Here is a 16,867-nt window from a genome sequence, read left to right on the forward strand (position 1 = left end):
AAATTTAATTTTTTTAAAAAGAAAAATATTAAAATGTGGAAATTTTTCAGGTTTACGTCGATTTAAGGGCATTACGTAACAATCGTGTGGCCTTAGTAGAACGTGGTGCTCCAAATTCACTTTGTATTGTCGAGTCTGGTAAATTATTGCCTGGCGTTAAGGTTATTATCGCAAATCCTGATACCAAAGGACAGTGTGGCGATTCTCATTTGGGAGAAATTTGGGTAAATATCCTCTTTTTAAGTCAAAAATCGATGATTTTTAATGGAAAAAATTAATTTTAGGTCCAATCTCCCCACAATTCGAACGGATACTTTACAATTTACGGCGACGAGACGGACTATAATGATCATTTCAATGCCAAACTCGTTACTGGTTGCTCAACAACGGAACAATGGGCCCGCACAGGCTACCTTGGATTCCTCCGGCGAACGGAATGCTCACAAGCAGGCTCTGTTTTGGACGAAACCACACCGAGCATTGCTAGTCGCGATTCCGACAACGATTCTCTTCACTCGTCACAGGTGAATTTTCCTTTATTTCTTTGGTTTTTCAATTTTTTTCAATATTTTTTATTTATTTTTCTTTAGAGTCACATTCCGCATCAAACGTCTGCAGACTCGGAACTGCACGATGCGGTTTACATCGTTGGCTCTCTCGATGAATTAATCACGTTGCGTGGCATGAACTACCATCCGATCGACATTGAGATGTCTGTGTTGCGGTGCCACAAGAAAATTGCCGAATGCGCTACCTTTACATGGACCAACCTACTTGTCGTGGTTGTCGAATTAGACGGAAACGAGTCGGAAGCACTTGATTTAGTGCCACTCGTGACAAATACAGTACTCGAAGAACACCAATTGATTGTGGGTGTTGTGGTTGTAGTTGATCCCGGTAAGAATTTTTTTTGGATTTTGTGAATTTTCACTAAAAAAAATAATTAATTAAATTTAAGGTGTTGTTCCGATCAACTCTCGCGGCGAAAAACAACGAATGCATCTGAGAGACGGATTCTTAGCTGATCAATTGGATCCCATCTATGTCGCTTACAACATGTAAAAAGCAAAACTTTGACTACACTACTTTACTTTACTTTATGCATAACATAATAATGATGAATTATTACTTTGGCCTAGTTTATCACATACAAAAATTATGAACTGATTTCTTTTTTTATGACAAAAAAGCTCAAATTCGATTTTTTTTTTAACTAAATGATAAACTAAATAATGTATGATAAATACAAAGGTTCACGCACCGCCATTATTTTCTAGTCTAGTCCTACGATCCCTTTGTTTATATACATAAATATATTATTATTATGATAAATGTTAAGGAGTTAGTTCTTCATCCTTATTATTATTATTAAAAATTTATACATTAGGAGCTGTAAAAAATTATTATATCTTCAAGAAACGACAAAAGAAAAACTTTATAGATGAAAAAACTTAGAAAGTAGTGAAATTAGAATAATTTTTCACAAAAATAATAAAAAAAAAACGCACCTCACACAGGCTTTTGGAATATTCCTTATATTTATACATATACTACAAAACATTATATACAAGACTTTTTATTATTAATGAATATACGAAAAAATTTTCTTCAAAATTTATAAAGTAACACAATATGATATTATTACAATTATAATAAAAATACACACAAATTTTTACTTCAAACATTTTCTTCGCAAATTTTTATTTTACAAAATATTACGCTCGTTCTCAAACAATTTAATTATACATATATAAGAAATGAATACAAAAAATGATATGATTAGAATAAAATAATAAATAAATAAAAACTCAGTCACATTACACACATTTATAGTATTTAGATAAATAAATAAATAAACAATAAAAGTAATATTATATAGTCGATTTATAAAAGTGAAAAATTGTCTTGTATAACAAACTCTAAAAGGCAATTACGTAGGAAAAATTTAATAAGTAAACATTCATTATTCATTTAAAAAAAGCAAACATTTTTTAAGGAAGAATCGAAAGTTTATGTATATTCATTAAAACTCATCTATAAAACAAAAAAAAATATTGATTGAATATTATAGAGTTGTAGAGAAAAAAAAAACAAAAAAAGGAACGTATTGAAATATTTATAGGCGCACATTACACGCATTATTGTATTAAACATTATTATAATTATTATAAAACATAAAATGAATAAACAAATATTACAAAAGAATATTATCTTGTGTTTTTTAAATACTCTTTAAATTAGATTTTTTTATTTAAGTCCATTTCTTACTCGTTTTCAAGCCTAAAAATATGTAAGTGTATGTATATTACTATGTATGGGCATAATTATTTAATATCTGAGTAAAAAATTCGATTTGGCTAAAATTCCGTAAGCGGATAAGCCTTGTCATCCTGAACAAATCCCAATCGGTCCTTTTTGGTTCTGAGTCATCAGTTGGTTGAAAATTGACGTTTTTCCGCATTTAAAAATAATTTTTTGGATTTTTCTTTTTCTTGTTTTTCAAAATTGGTTGAAACTTGATGTGCATTTCGAGCAGATATGCATGGAAATCGATTTTTTTGAAACCCATCAAAAGTTGGTTGAAATAATCTTTGATAAAAAAATCGATCAGATATAAATGGAAATAAACTTTAGAATGAATATTTATTAAATTTTAGCTTTGAAACCCATCAAAAATTGGTTGAAACTTGACTTGAGAAAAAATAACGATTTTTGCTCCTCATATTTTTATTTCTTCAAAAATCGCAGATATGCATGGAAAATGAATATTTATTCAATTTTAGCTTTGAAATCCATCAAAAGTTGGTTGAAAATTGACTTGAGAAAAAAAGTACGATTTTTGCTCCTCATATGAAAAAGTTCCTCTTTAGAATGAATATTTATTCAATTTCAGCTTTGAAACCCATCAAAAGTTGGTTGAAACTTGATGTTTTTTATTTGATCAAAAATCGATCAGATATCAATGAAAATCAACTTTAGAATGAATATTTATTAAATTTTAGCTTTGAAATCCATCAAAAGTTGGTTGAAACTTGATGTGAGAAAAAACAACGGTTTTTGCTCCTCATATGATAAAATCGTTGTTTTTTTTATTTCTTCAAAAATCGAGCAGATATGCATGGAAATCATCTTTAGAATGAATAATTATTCAATTTTAGCTTTGAAATCCATCAAAAGTTGGTTGAAACTTGATGAGAAAAAACAATCATATGATAAAATCGTTGTTTTTTTTATTTCTTCAAAAATCGATCAGATATGCATGGAAATCATCTTTAGAATGAATATTTATTCAATTTTAGCTTTGAAATCCATCAAAAGTTGGTTGAAACTTGATGTGAGAAAAAAACAACGGTTTTTGCTCCTCATATGAAAAAATCGTTTTTTTTTATTTCTTCAAAAATCGATCAGATATGCATGGAAATCATCTTTAGAATGAATATTTATTCAATTTTAGCTTTGAAATCCATCAAAAGTTGGTTGAAACTTGATGTGAGAAAAAACAACGGTTTTTGCTCCTCATATGATAAAATCGTTGTTTTTTTTATTTCTTCAAAAATCGATCAGATATGCATGGAAATCATCTTTAGAATGAATAATTATTCAATTTTAGCTTTGAAATCCATCAAAAGTTGGTTGAAACTTGATGTGAGAAAAAACAACGGTTTTTGCTCCTCATATGAAAAAATCGTTTTTTTTTTATTTTATCAAAAATCGATCAGATATGCATGGAAATCATCTTTAGAATGAATATTTATTCAATTTTAGCTTTGAAATCCATCAAAAGTTGGTTGAAACTTGATGTGAGAAAAAACAACGGTTTTTGCTCCTCATATGATAAAATCGTTGTTTTTTTTATTTCTTCAAAAATCGATCAGATATGCATGGAAATCATCTTTAGAATGAATATTTATTCAATTTTAGCTTTGAAATCCATCAAAAGTTGGTTGAAACTTGATGTGAGAAAAAACAACGGTTTTTGCTCCTCATATGATAAAATCGTTTTTTTTTTATTTCTTCAAAAATCGAGCAGATATGCATGGAAATCATCTTTAGAATGCATAATTATTCAATTTTAGCTTTGAAATCCATCAAAAGTTGGTTGAAACTTGATGTGAGAAAAAACAACGGTTTTTGCTCCTCATATGATAAAATCGTTGTTTTTTTTATTTCTTCAAAAATCGAGCAGATATGCATGGAAATCATCTTTAGAATGAATAATTATTCAATTTTAGCTTTGAAATCCATCAAAAGTTGGTTGAAACTTGATGTGAGAAAAAACAACGGTTTCTGCTCCTCATATGATAAAATCGTTGTTTTTTTTATTTCTTCAAAAATCGATCAGATTTGCATGGAAATCATCTTTAGAATGAATATTTATTCAATTTTAGCTTTGAAATCCATCAAAAGTTGGTTGAAACTTGATGTGAGAAAAAACAACGGTTTTTGCTCCTCATATGATAAAATCGTTTTTTTTTTATTTCTTCAAAAATCGATCAGATATGCATGGAAATCATCTTTAGAATGAATATTTATTCAATTTTAGCTTTGAAATCCATCAAAAGTTGGTTGAAACTTGATGTGAGAAAAAAACAACGGTTTTTGCTCCTCATATGAAAAAATCGTTTTTTTTATTTTATCAAAAATCGATCAGAAATGCATGGAAATCATCTTTAGAATGAATATTTATTCAATTTCAGCTTTGAAATATATCAAAAATAAGTTGAACTTGACTTGAGAAAAAAAAACATTTTTTAAATTTTTCTATTTAAATTCTAACTAAAATCTAAGAAACCAAAAAAGACAATTTTTAAACCAAAATGTTTCTTTTAATTTTTTTAAATAATTTTTTTTAAGTAAAAAATACAAAAAAAAAATTTAAATAGATTCTCCGCCTCTCGTTTTTTATCCAGGCTTGAGACTGGCTATTGCTTAAAGCAATAGGCAAACTTAATCGGATTATCTATCGATAAACCTTGTCAAGAAATGGAGTGAACTCAGGAACTAACGACTCCTATTCCGATCTCGACGGCGTTGCTGTTTGATCTTCAGCTCATGATGTTTTGACCTGATGAGTTGACTCCACCTTTCGTAATGGTCTCTGTTGCTCATCAAATTCCTTCGACGGACCACATCATGGACCACCTTGAATAGTTTTGAGCGTTTCAGCCGAAATCTCCCATCGTCTTTCATCCAACCCAAACTGCCTTGGAATGTCGGCCCGAACAGCAAATAATACACAGTTCTGACAAAGTGTATATCTGCGACATTTGCCGTACGACGGTTGATGTAGTCGAACACCAAGGTCTGCTGTCCTTCGATAGCCAGGTCCGCTTCCATGTCGTGCCATTCCGTGTCGTATTTCAACGGGAATCGACGGCGAATTTGTTCCGGAGTCAAACGGTGACGAGCTGGAACATGTTGACGAGCTGGAACATGTTGACGAGATGGAACATGTTGACGAGCAGGTTCACGTGATGATGACGGTTGCGGTTCAGGATGAGGAGGAGCTCGCACTGGTGGAGAAGCTGGAGCATCGCGGAGAGATGCTGCTTGGCGGATTTGTTGTTGTGTGCGACGAGTAGGCGAAGGCTGATGGAGTGAAGGCAGCGTATCATCCGATGTCGGCTGGTGAGCTGAGGACCCCACAGCTATATCCTCGATGGAGTGCCGGGACTGGGCTTCCGGTTGCTGCGCCACCAACAACGGTTCAGCCACAATCGGCGACACCCCTGGCGACTCTACAACTGCAGGGCCTTGTTGGTTCTGCTCCATCGGCAAGCGTTGGTTGAAGTCGTGACGAAGGGCTGCCACTTCCTGCGTCAAAACAGCAACTGTCTGCGTCAGACCACTCAGGATCTCTCCAAACTGCTGAGACATCGTCTGCATTCCGCCGTAGATGACTTCTACCTCACGAGAAACGAATTCCTGAAGATCGGGCAGAACGAACGATTCGGGATCAAAAACTGAAACAAACAAAAATTCGGTAAGCAACATGTAGGTATTTGTGAATTATAATGAATAAGAATTTAATAAAAAAATAATAAAATCAGTAAATCTCGTAGGAATAAATAAAATTTGATAAACATTTCTAAAAAACTAACGAAAACTTAAAAAATAAAACAGAAATCTTAGAAAAAAATAAAATTTTAACTTTAGTAGGTTTAGTTGATTTTTTTTTATTTTAGGCCGCTTCAAATAAAACTCAATAGTTTTGTCCAAAATTTTTTAAATAAAAACGGGGAGGGGCAAAAAAATCTAAAATACTCTTTTTCATACAAAATGCCAAATTTTTAAAAAAGTTTTGATCGTTTATCAATTTTTTTCTTGTTTTTAGTTTTTTACATTGATATTTGTGTATTAAAATTGATGTGAAAACATTTTAACTAAAGTTGAAAAAAAAATTGAATATCATAAAAACATCTATGAAAATTTAAAAAAAATTCATTGATTTTTTTGAAAATTATTTTTAAAAGAAAATTTTATGTCAAAATACAATTTTCAATACTATAATTACCTCGATAATTACTTAAAATATAAAAATTTTCTTAAAAATTATTAAAATACACCAAAAATCGGTAATTTTTGAAGAAATTTTTAACTTTTTTTTTTATTTTACCTCATTGGATTTTCGACTTTTAAAATGAGGCAATGGACATAACTATTGAGTTTCATTTCGGCCTTAATAGAAAAAATATTAAAACTAATTTAAAATATATTTTTATATTATTTCACTTGATGTTATCAACCCTCTCGAAACAATTTAGGGACAAAAATTAAATGTGAAAATTTTTAACTTTTTGATTAAAAAACTATAAAAATAGTAAGTTTACCTTTAATTATATTCTAAAGGCATTTAAAATTTCAAAAAATTTTGTTATTTTGGACTTCAAAAAGTAAGAACATAGAAGTATTGAATACTAATGATGAAAAAGAAAACATTGATGATTTTTCTAACTTTTTCAGTATTTTTAAAGAGTTTTAATATTCCATTGAGTGTTTTAGAGACATTTTAGATCTTTAATTTCAACACTTAGATAAATTATTATAACAAATAATTTCACTAAAATAGTAAAATAAACGTTAAATCTTTGAAATTCAATCTTAAACTTAATAATTCAACTAAAATTGGGCCAATTTAAAAAAAAAAAATCATTACAATTTAATTTCACATATAATAATTCAGGATTACTTGCAGATGTGAGTTCCTTTTAAATTAATTTGAGACACTTTATAGTTATATGTTTTTTTAAACAGTTCCTTTTATTATTTTTAGCTACTTTTCTCGACCATTCGACCGACATGTATATTTTTTTTTTTGAATAATAAAAATGCTTAATTCTTTCATTTTTTTACATTTCTTACACTTTCCAAAAGTCGAATTTATTTTTTTTTATTAGAAATATCACAAAATATCTTTTATATTTATTTATATTATATTATATTATTTTCTATATTTAATTATATTCAATATATTATATTCATTATATTTTTTATTTTATTTATTTATTTCATTTTCAATTTTCACTTTATCATTTACTCCTTTTTTTCAATTATTATATTATTTTTCATTCTTATTCAAATTTTTGTGCTGAATGCAAAGTCTGTTTAACACAAACAAACAACTTTTATTGAAAGAAAAAGTTGATGCATGCAGGCACAAATTCACCAATTTTAATATTCTAATTTTATCACTATCACTTCTCTTACCGAGCTGGTTTTCACGCCTCTCCGGTCCGGGGACGCGGTTTGGCGCTGCTGGAGTCGATGTTGATGGAAAATTTTGGCGATTCATGGTTGAAAACGGCAAAAATGATGGCTTGATATATTCGTGTGCGAAAAGATATCTAGCGAAGGAACGATTTCTAACAGTTTTCTTATCACCTTATTTTGAGGCGCCGGATAGTTTTTGACATCTATGTGTCAGTTGCTCGTGCATTGTTGAGATGTAACGACGTGTTAAGACGATTTATTATATTAAAAACAATATTAAGCACAAAATAATTGAAAGAAAATGTTAATTGTCAAGATTTAATGTTTAATGATTGATTAAAATACACGAAATGACATCAAAACAATTAAAAAAAATATTTTCTGCGAGATTGATAAAAGAAAAATTTGTAAACACATCATCCAGCAACCCGAAATGTCCGGCAATAATTTTTGATCATCAAAACCAATAAAAAAAATTGTCTCAAATAAAGTTGTTGTGAAAAATATTTATTAAAACTGATAATTAAGCAGTGCAATGCATGTTCATCAAAAAACCAGCGAAGTATCTAACGAAACAAAAAAACGATTATAATCAAGATGACTTATTCATTTTATTTGTTTGAAAAATTTTTATTTTTCATCTAAACAGGAAGATTCTAGATTGATCCAAAAAGCCGAAAGACGACATGTAATTGAAAAAAAAGTAATTCTGGTTTTATTTCATTTAAAGTCCAAAAAATTCACAATAAATTTCTGTTTTTCTTTACCAGGAAAAGGATTCATTACCAGCAAGAAAAATTCGATAAAGTCTGCAACTCTAGGATATTAAAGAGATTTTCAAGCGCTTTGACTGGACTAAACTCATAAAAAATACAGAAAACAAGTTTAGAAAATTGGAGGTAAATTGTTCTTTCATCTTTTAGTTCAATATATTCTGAATTCGTTCTTTTTTAAGTTTTTATGGGCGATGGTACTGGATACGAAAGGATGGTGATAAGGAACGATTTTGCAAAAACAGCTGAAAAAATTTTATAAATTTTAAACCAATTTCGAACGTAAAACAATCATTATTAAAATCATTTCTGTTGAATTTTAATAGGTCAATAAATTTAAACGGAATATTAGAAAATTATATTTATTTTTAAATAAATCTTGTGTCTTATAAATATTTGTGTTGTCTATTATTTTGTCATTTTAAATATTTTTTTTATGTCAGAAAATGGCTAAATAGCCCAGAATATTTTTCTAACAGCCTCGGAGTTCAAGTGTTGCATTTGTGAAAATGGCTTCAAATTGCCATTCGAGAAAATAAATAAAGTACGTTTCATGGTCAAAAAAATTTATCACATACTTTTTGTTGGAAAATATTTCGTGATCTACACTACGCGTTTAACGATAACTGTGACGATCGTTATCTCGGGTTTGTGTGTTTTCGCACATCAATTTGAGGAATTCCACGGCTTCCTTCACGCCATCAAAATCTGACCCTTTTACGGTGATTTTCGCCTCGGAACCCATATTTTTGTCGACATCGATACGCACACCGTACTTTTCCTGCGTTTCGCGTATATTACTGCCTCCTTTTCCAATGATGGCACCGACATTCGACGAAGGTGTGCTAAAAGACAATGCGTTACTGTTTCGGTTGTCATCGCGTCGACTAAAACTTCCGCCGCCGCCGCCACCGAATCGTCCTCCGCCTCCTCCTCCCATGCCAAAGGATGTCTTTTCGTCTTCGCGACGTTGTTTCATTTCCTTGAACCGTTCAGCCATGTTACGAATTTCCGTTGGTACTTCCTGATTTGCTTCTTCCAGGATGTCGATCAGTTCCATCATTGAACCCCAATCGCTGCGCGTTACTAAACTCAAGGAAACTCCGGAACGTCCTGCTCTTCCTGTGCGACCTACACGATGAACGTATTCCTCAATGTTACGCGGAAAATCGTAGTTGACAACGTGCGTGATATCTTCGATGTCAATGCCGCGCGAGGCAACATCCGTGGCGACCAAAATTTTAACGTAACCTTCTTTGATGTCACGCAACGCTTGTTCGCGATCACTTTGATCACGATCTCCGTGAATCGATTGCACGGGAATGCCCATTAAGCTGAAGTCGGAACTGAGATCGTCGGCACGTTGCTTTTTCCCGCAAAAGATGATGGCTTTGTCATGTGGTCCCATGCTCTGAACGAATTCTTGGATGCGCTTGAATTTTTCGTCTTCTTGGATGACCTCGATGACTTGAGTAACGGTATGCGTGGCAGCCAAATCGAGAGAACCAACGTAAACTTGAATGGGATTCTTCATGTAACTCGAGGCGAGACGACGAACAGCCGAGGGCCATGTAGCGCTTGTCATCACAGTTTGACGATCAGGACGAATATCCAACAGGAGTTTGCGGATTTGTGGTTCGAAGCCTGAAAAAAAAAATAAAATCAAATTCAGAACTTTTTTCGGAATTACAGAGGAAAAAATTTGAAATATCAATTTTTTTTTCAAATGAAATGTCTGAAAATTTAAAAAAAATTTTGGAGTTCAAAAAAAATTCATTCAAATTTTGTGTCATTCTCTAGTTGATTTTCTGTAAAAAAAAAAAAAACTTTCGAATTAAAAATTTCATAAAAAATATTTTGGAGTGAAATTTTGAATTCAATTTTCTTTAAAAAAAAATTTGCGAAAATAATATTTTTTTTACCAAAACTAATTTTTGAATTAGGCCGCTCCAAATTTTTTTCGAACAAAAACTTTTTTTCAAATTAAAATATTTACAAAATGACAAAAAAATATTTTGGACATTGAAATTTTGATTTCAGAGAATTTCAACTTAAAAATTGAAAAAAAAAATTCAAGAAAAAAAAATGAAAAATAAATTTAATGATTTTCGAAAAAAAAAATTTAGAGAAGAAAATTCTTGTAAAAATATCATTTTCAATACAAAAGTTTAAAAAAAAACACTAACGAAAAATTATAATGTAAAAAACATAAAATTTTTAACTTTTTTTTTTAATTTTTCCGGCTTTTAAAGTTTTCAAAAAAAATTTGGATTTTTCAAACTAATTTTTCTTTAAAAAAATTTTAAAAAAATTGAATTTTGAGAAAAGTTCGAATTTTCTTACCCATATCGAGCATACGATCAGCTTCATCGAGGACCAAATAAGTAACACTCGTGATGTCAATGATTCCGTTCGACACCAAATCGTTAAAACGTCCCGGCGTCGCAATAATAATTTGAACGCCAGCTTTTACGATGTCAACTTGCTTGCGACGATCGCCTCCGCCATAAACGCAACACGCACGAATTTGACGAAACTGATACTTTTGTACTTCGTTCTCGATTTGTTGTGCCAGTTCTCTTGTCGGCGCTAAAATAAGCACATTTGGACCGCCACGTTGATCTCTCGGCACCGGTTGTCTCTCAATGTGAATCAAAGCTGGCAAAAGAAACGCCAATGTCTTCCCGGTGCCGGTTTGAGCAATTCCAATGAGATCTTCCCCTTTGAGCAGGACAGGCCAGCCTTGCGCTTGAATCGGCGACGGATGTTTGAATCCCTGTTTGTGAATTTCCTCCATCAAATCCGGATATTCGGCAAACGCGTGATGAAATTCGAGCACAGGATTCGGGATCGGGTCTGAATCTTTTGCATTTTCCTCGAATGTGCGTGAAACCTTGATATTCATGTTGTTTTTACGAAATTCCGCAACGGCTTCCGGTGACAAGGCTTTTACATCGGGATGTTCCTTGTAGAAATTCTTCTCCAGTGGTGGGCATTTAGCCCAACGTTCACGAATCGCATTTTCCGAACGGCGATTGGCAGCATCCCAATCAATTGGACCGTCATCGTAACCATTACCGCCAGAGTTTTCGTTAGCAGGCGGCGATTTTGGCAACAAATCCTCGATGAAATTGCGACAATCGTTCAATGCAGCACTCGAATGTCCCGAAATGACAACTTTGGCTTTTCCGTATTCAGAAACATTTTTGTCTACGGAAATACGGACGTTGAATTTGTTCTGTGTCTCACGGATTGTCGAGCCGCCTTTGCCTATTACTGTGCCAACCTGGAAATTTATGATTTTTTTTTACTTTCAGAAAAAAAAGTTCAGTACTTATTGAAAATATGAATTTTTGAGGGTAGGCTGGATTGCTCAATTTACCCATCATTTTGACCCAATACGAACACTGCCTCACCGACTTCTGTAAAACTAGCGTATGGCAACCAAATTTTGTTAGCTCAAAGTGCTCTATTTAGGGTTCGTTCATTCAAAATCAAAACAAAATCTACATTTTGGTCCATAAACCTAACTTTTTGATAAACTTTCAGTTTTCTTTATATGCGTTTAGTTAGTGCCTGAGATGCTTAACATTATGTAATAATTGGTGGAATTTATGGGTAATCAAAAAAAGTCTGTAAAATTTTTTTCTCCCACTAATTTTATAAATATTGAAAATAAAACATTATTTGACAAAAAACTCTAAAAAATATACTCTACTGGAGCTTTATGGGAAAAACTTACATCGACGGAATTAATCAAAAATTCGAGTTTTGGTCCATCATCCCTATTTTCGTCACGACGAGAGTCCCGAAAACTGCTCTGGCGTTGAACTTCTCCACGTCGCCCACGTGAATCGTATGCACGCTTCCGATCACTACGCGGTGAGGTTAGCATCTCATGCGAGGGCTGATAAGGCGTTTCGTCCTCAATCCAATCGTCACACATTTTGTTCCAAGTTTACGTTGTTTACTACGTAACTAATTCCGAATATTCACGCTGAAATACGAGAAACATAAAAAAATGCTTAAAATGCAATTTTTAACAAAACAACAAAATGCATGCGATATTTTGTTTCGCTCAAAAAGTTAAATTTCTGTAATTGACTCCACTGAATTTCATGAAATTATGACAAAAGACACTCACCTGAACGCTTTTAGCACAAATTTGTCCTTAATTAAGCGATAATTTCTCAGAAATTAATCAAAAATACGAACGCGATGCAAAAATTTTAATTTAAAGCGTTCGAAATTGCTGTGGGGTTTCAGTTCCCAAGGCACATTTTGATGAAATTTAAAAATTTGACCGTTAAATTGTTCTTTTTATTGACTTTTTGAACAATTTTACTCGATTTTTTTACGAAAAATTAATAATTTTCGTAATATTTGGTCGATTTTTTCAATTTTCATGTTAAAAAATAAAGAAATTTGATAAAAAATCGAAATAGGCGATGCGATGTTTTTGTCTCCCTTGATCATCTCTCGCATCTCACTCACTCTTACGCACACAAGAACGTCGAAAAGCCCTTCGATCGCGTTTTCTTAATTATTTCTGGACAAATAATACACAAATCACAATGAATCAGCTCAAGGAGGACATTGCGGAGCTCGTGAAAAAACACAACAATGCAATTTCCCTGACGAAACTGATGCTGGACTACTTTGATCTCTCGCAGAAGCATCTTTACTTGGAGGTTATGCAAGCGGGCTACGAAAGCATTCCGCATTTCCTCACAAAATTCGACGAATTCAGCGTGAAATTGGGCACTTATGAGACTTTTGACATCCACATGCGTCCCACGAACGAAAGTGAACAGGAATTATTTGGAATTCCCATCAAAGTTGTAAGTTTTTTCTCGGTTCCAAACGTGCATCGGATGTCATTTTTTGCATTTTCTTTTTTTAGGAGAAACCCGAGCCAACTTCCTCAACCAGCAACGCCGTCATGCGTTCCTATTCGACGGTAAAAGAGGAAGATCAACCGTCACACGCTCCGCAAGAGGCTTCGTCAGAGACACGAGACTCGGAAGCGATTCCCACGACAGTCAAGAGACCCAAAAAATTCCGTCGTCGTGTAAATCGTTCCACTCCGCCGCCATATCGACCAACTGCGAATCGAGCACGCACCGCAAACACCCCGCCCGACTACCAAAACAACTTTTTGTCGCAGTACTATCAAAGTTACAGCAATTTGACTCCGTTTGATTATCGCAATTGGACTGGCGGGCAGCGATATTACAACGATGCTCCGGATACGACTTCGACATCGCAACCGTACTACATGTCGAACACTGTGAACCCCTGGACTACGTCAGTTTTGCCTTTTTCGTACAATCCAACGAACAATCCCGTGAATTCTTATTGGAATTCCTCTTATGACCAACAAAACAAACAACGTCGCAATCGCTATTGAGTAGAAAGCAAGACGTTCCTTAATTTTTTATACACTTGAAGTACTGTAGAAATTAAAAAATAAACTTGATCAAAAAAATTTATTAATTTTTTGTATTAAAGCGGGGATGCATTAAATATAATTCACAATATTAATTTTTTTAGTCTAGTTATTCATAGGGAATAGCGTCATTTTTTATTTAATTTTATATTTTTTTCCTAAATAAATACTTGTTCTGCGGATAATTTATCGGCAAATGGTTGGACAACTAACAAAGTTGAAAAGTAGAAGATCAATCCGAAAGCTATAGAGATCGGGAGTGCTGGCAAAGCTTTGCGTGTCATGGCGAGCAGGAGTAAAGTGAGACAGAGACCCTAAAAAATCAATAAAAATTAACAAAAATTACATCGAAACTTTAAATAAAAAACTTACAATCAAAATTGCAACAAAACAAGCAATTGTTAAATTCCAATCGCCATTGCTGGATGCCTTTCCGACCAAAACTGAGTAGAAAATGAAGTCACCGAGACCTAATTTGATACCGCGTTCCTCTTGTGGTACAAAGGTCTGTTGTGGTTGCTCATTAGCCGTTACTGTACGGTATTCCGGGCGATTTGGATTGCTTCCGAGATTTGCTTGGACCTCCAATTGACGTCGTTCAACGCGTTCTCCGCTACTTGCTTGCCATTCAGATGTGAAACCAGCATCGGGTTCTATCGAAAAATTTAAAATTAATTAAAAATTTTGCTGTTTTCGTGAATTTTAATGAGAAAATATGAATTTAGAAGCGATTCACTATCACACACACGGACAAAAATGAATTTCATACCGTTCCGTTCACTTTTTTCACTCAAATTTTGTCCGAATTCAACTAAGGGTATACCTTCACTGTTGCGTCTTCGTTCTGCGCCTTGCTGACGTCCCTCACTTCCGCCGCTTGGTGTTGTTGTGATATTCGGGTCGTTCGTGTGAGCCATCGAGACATATGTGTAAATGAAGGTAGCTGTAAAAAAATATTTTCTAAGTAAATTTTTTCATAAATTTATTTTAAATTGAATATCTTTGGATCTTTTCCAATTTTTTCATAATTTTAAAAAAGGATTAAATAAAAGAAAAAAAATTTGGAACTTTTAAAAGAAATTTTTTCATAGTTAAAAATTTAAATAAAAAAATTAAATTTTAATGTCTTTTTGATGGATTTTAAGCTTCAAAATTGAAAAATTGTAAAACGTAATTTTTTTTTGAAAGTTCATTTAAAAATTACAAAAATTTTCAAAAAACGATAAAGTCTTTTGAACAAGAACTTCTTAAAGAAAATATTAAAAAAATTTACGAAAGAAGTTAAAAATTTTATTAATAAAAAAATTAATTTGAATTTCTTTTTGATACAATTTCAAAAGCTTGAAAATTGGGAAAAATAAAAAAAACGTTAAAAAAAAAATTACATAATTTTTAATTTTCCTTTTTTTTTATTTGATGATTTTTTAAAATTTTTTGTGTTTCGAAATTGAATCAAAGAAAAAATTACTAAAAAATTTTTAAAAAAAATTTATTTGAATGTCTTTTTGATGGATTTTAAGCTTTGAAAAATATTTAAAAAAATACGTAAAAAAATTTTGAAAAATTCAGAAAAATTATTATTTTTTTAGATCAAAATCCACGATAAAATATTTTTTTTCTTAAATGAAAAAATTCCTAAAATCGGTCGTTTTGAATAAATTTTGAACATGAGACAAAAAGTTGGAAAAAAATTAAAGCGATCTTAATTTCTTTAAAAAAAAAAAATACTTACACGAGTAAATGAGTGCAGGGAAAATTTGTTCATTCCGTTCCTGCGCCGTTTCAACGAGAATTCTCAAAGGTCCCTTTGGCGACAACACCGCAATCAAATCCCAAATTGAAATCACCGCGAGCACAACCCACGTAGTCCATTCCGGCAAATATTTGATGAAGACGAGAGCCATCAATGCAGCAACAAAAATCAAATAAGCCTGCTGCAAGCGCAACGGTCCCTTCCAATGGATCGAAATCATGCCCAACACTCCGAAATTCCACAACAAGAACGTCGCCGTGATGTAATCCATCGGAATATTGTACGCCTTCAACACTTCCTCCAAATACCAAAAACTAAAGATGAACAGCAGCATAAAAGACGACAAAATGAGCCATCCATGAATCGTCTTGTAAAACTTGTATTTGTACAAAACGATCAGCAAGACCGTCATTATCACAATCACGACCATCAAAATGAGCGCATTGGCAATCGCATTCCAGAGCTTTGTGCTGGTCTCCTCGGACTTTTCGTGGAAGGGCGTGTACACCAAATACACGTCTTTCGTCACGTAAAAACTCACGGTATTGATTGTGGCGACAACGACAATCATGCACAACGTTACCGGAACAAAGAGTTTGATGACGTGCTGTGCGCCGTACTTCAGACCTTCCTCTTCTTCCATTTGCTCGCTCGTACGTCGTCGTTGGGGATCGTTACTTGGAGCGGCGCCGGCATCAGCATTTCGCGAGACAGTTCGTTTCGGAGCAACAACTAAAACGGGAATATCGGGAGCGTCTTGATTGCCGGATCCCGGTCCTCCTTCGTGTTGTGCGGAAATTGCGGGAACAAATTCCTGATTGGTTGTGCCGTAATTTGTTGCACCGGGAGCAAGTCGTCGACGCGTATCTGTGCTCATAATTGGAGCATCCATAATTAATTTGGTTCTTTCGTCTTCTTCACTACTACTGCTGTTGTCACTGAAATCGGATGAATCAACTTTGTGGAATCGCGTTTCACGCGTATTCATACGTGACACAGGAAGCTTTTGCAATTTTCGATGCAAGCTTTAACGATCGAGGGACATATTTGACAAAAATTGACACGAAAAATTCACAAAAAACCCTCAAAATCCACAATTTTATTGCAGATTGGAGTTGATTTGTTGACAAAATTCAATAAATTGATGAGTCCCAATCAGCATTTGTGTGTTTTTTGTATTTT

General features: G+C 33.0%; 4 protein-coding genes and 1 long non-coding RNA gene across 7 annotated transcripts in view; 3 read left to right on the top strand and 2 right to left on the bottom strand.

The window, feature by feature from the left end:
* Positions 1-1,483, top strand: part of LOC134832132 (disco-interacting protein 2) — a 76,226-nt gene extending 74,743 nt beyond the window's left edge. For both annotated transcript variants that reach the window (XM_063846037.1, XM_063846047.1), the window contains exons 16-19: positions 51-224; positions 285-524; positions 591-897; positions 959-1,483. In XM_063846037.1, the coding sequence (XP_063702107.1) occupies positions 51-224; positions 285-524; positions 591-897; positions 959-1,062 (825 nt within the window). In that variant the 3' untranslated portion in view covers positions 1,063-1,483. The remainder of the gene's footprint in view (positions 1-50; positions 225-284; positions 525-590; positions 898-958) is intronic.
* A 6,461-nt stretch (positions 1,484-7,944) lies between these two features.
* On the top strand, positions 7,945-8,852 carry LOC134832686 (uncharacterized). The gene is made up of 3 exons (XR_010162068.1): positions 7,945-8,413; positions 8,481-8,609; positions 8,666-8,852. It is a non-coding gene; the product is annotated as an uncharacterized LOC134832686 (long non-coding RNA).
* Positions 8,825-12,738, bottom strand: LOC134832676 (probable ATP-dependent RNA helicase DDX43). Its single transcript, XM_063846788.1, has 4 exons — positions 12,628-12,738; positions 12,226-12,480; positions 10,827-11,769; positions 8,825-10,127 (listed from the first exon to the last, which is right to left on the bottom strand). Exons 2-4 carry the CDS (start codon positions 12,427-12,429, stop codon positions 9,100-9,102), a joined length of 2,175 nt encoding a protein of 724 aa, XP_063702858.1. The 5' UTR covers positions 12,430-12,480; positions 12,628-12,738; the 3' UTR covers positions 8,825-9,099.
* Positions 12,739-12,880: 142 nt separating this feature from the next.
* LOC134836941 (uncharacterized) lies at positions 12,881-13,965 on the top strand. The gene is made up of 2 exons (XM_063852228.1): positions 12,881-13,324; positions 13,387-13,965. Exons 1-2 carry the CDS (start codon positions 13,058-13,060, stop codon positions 13,891-13,893), a joined length of 774 nt encoding a protein of 257 aa, XP_063708298.1. The 5' UTR covers positions 12,881-13,057; the 3' UTR covers positions 13,894-13,965.
* On the bottom strand, positions 13,965-16,823 carry LOC134836940 (presenilin homolog). 2 transcript variants are annotated; one of them, XM_063852227.1, is made up of 4 exons: positions 15,665-16,823; positions 14,756-14,875; positions 14,305-14,585; positions 13,965-14,246 (listed from the first exon to the last, which is right to left on the bottom strand). In XM_063852227.1, the coding sequence occupies exons 1-4, from the start codon at positions 16,671-16,673 to the stop codon at positions 14,091-14,093; spliced, it is 1,566 nt and encodes a 521-aa protein (XP_063708297.1). In that variant the 5' UTR covers positions 16,674-16,823; the 3' UTR covers positions 13,965-14,090. The 2 variants fall into 2 exon arrangements, with proteins under 2 accessions (XP_063708297.1, XP_063708296.1); XM_063852226.1 differs by having other exon boundaries at positions 14,702-14,875.
* Positions 16,824-16,867: the final 44 nt, after the last annotated feature.

The sequence above is a fragment of the Culicoides brevitarsis genome, chromosome 1 (assembly GCF_036172545.1).
Source record: "Culicoides brevitarsis isolate CSIRO-B50_1 chromosome 1, AGI_CSIRO_Cbre_v1, whole genome shotgun sequence".
NCBI lineage: Eukaryota > Metazoa > Arthropoda > Insecta > Diptera > Ceratopogonidae > Culicoides > Culicoides brevitarsis.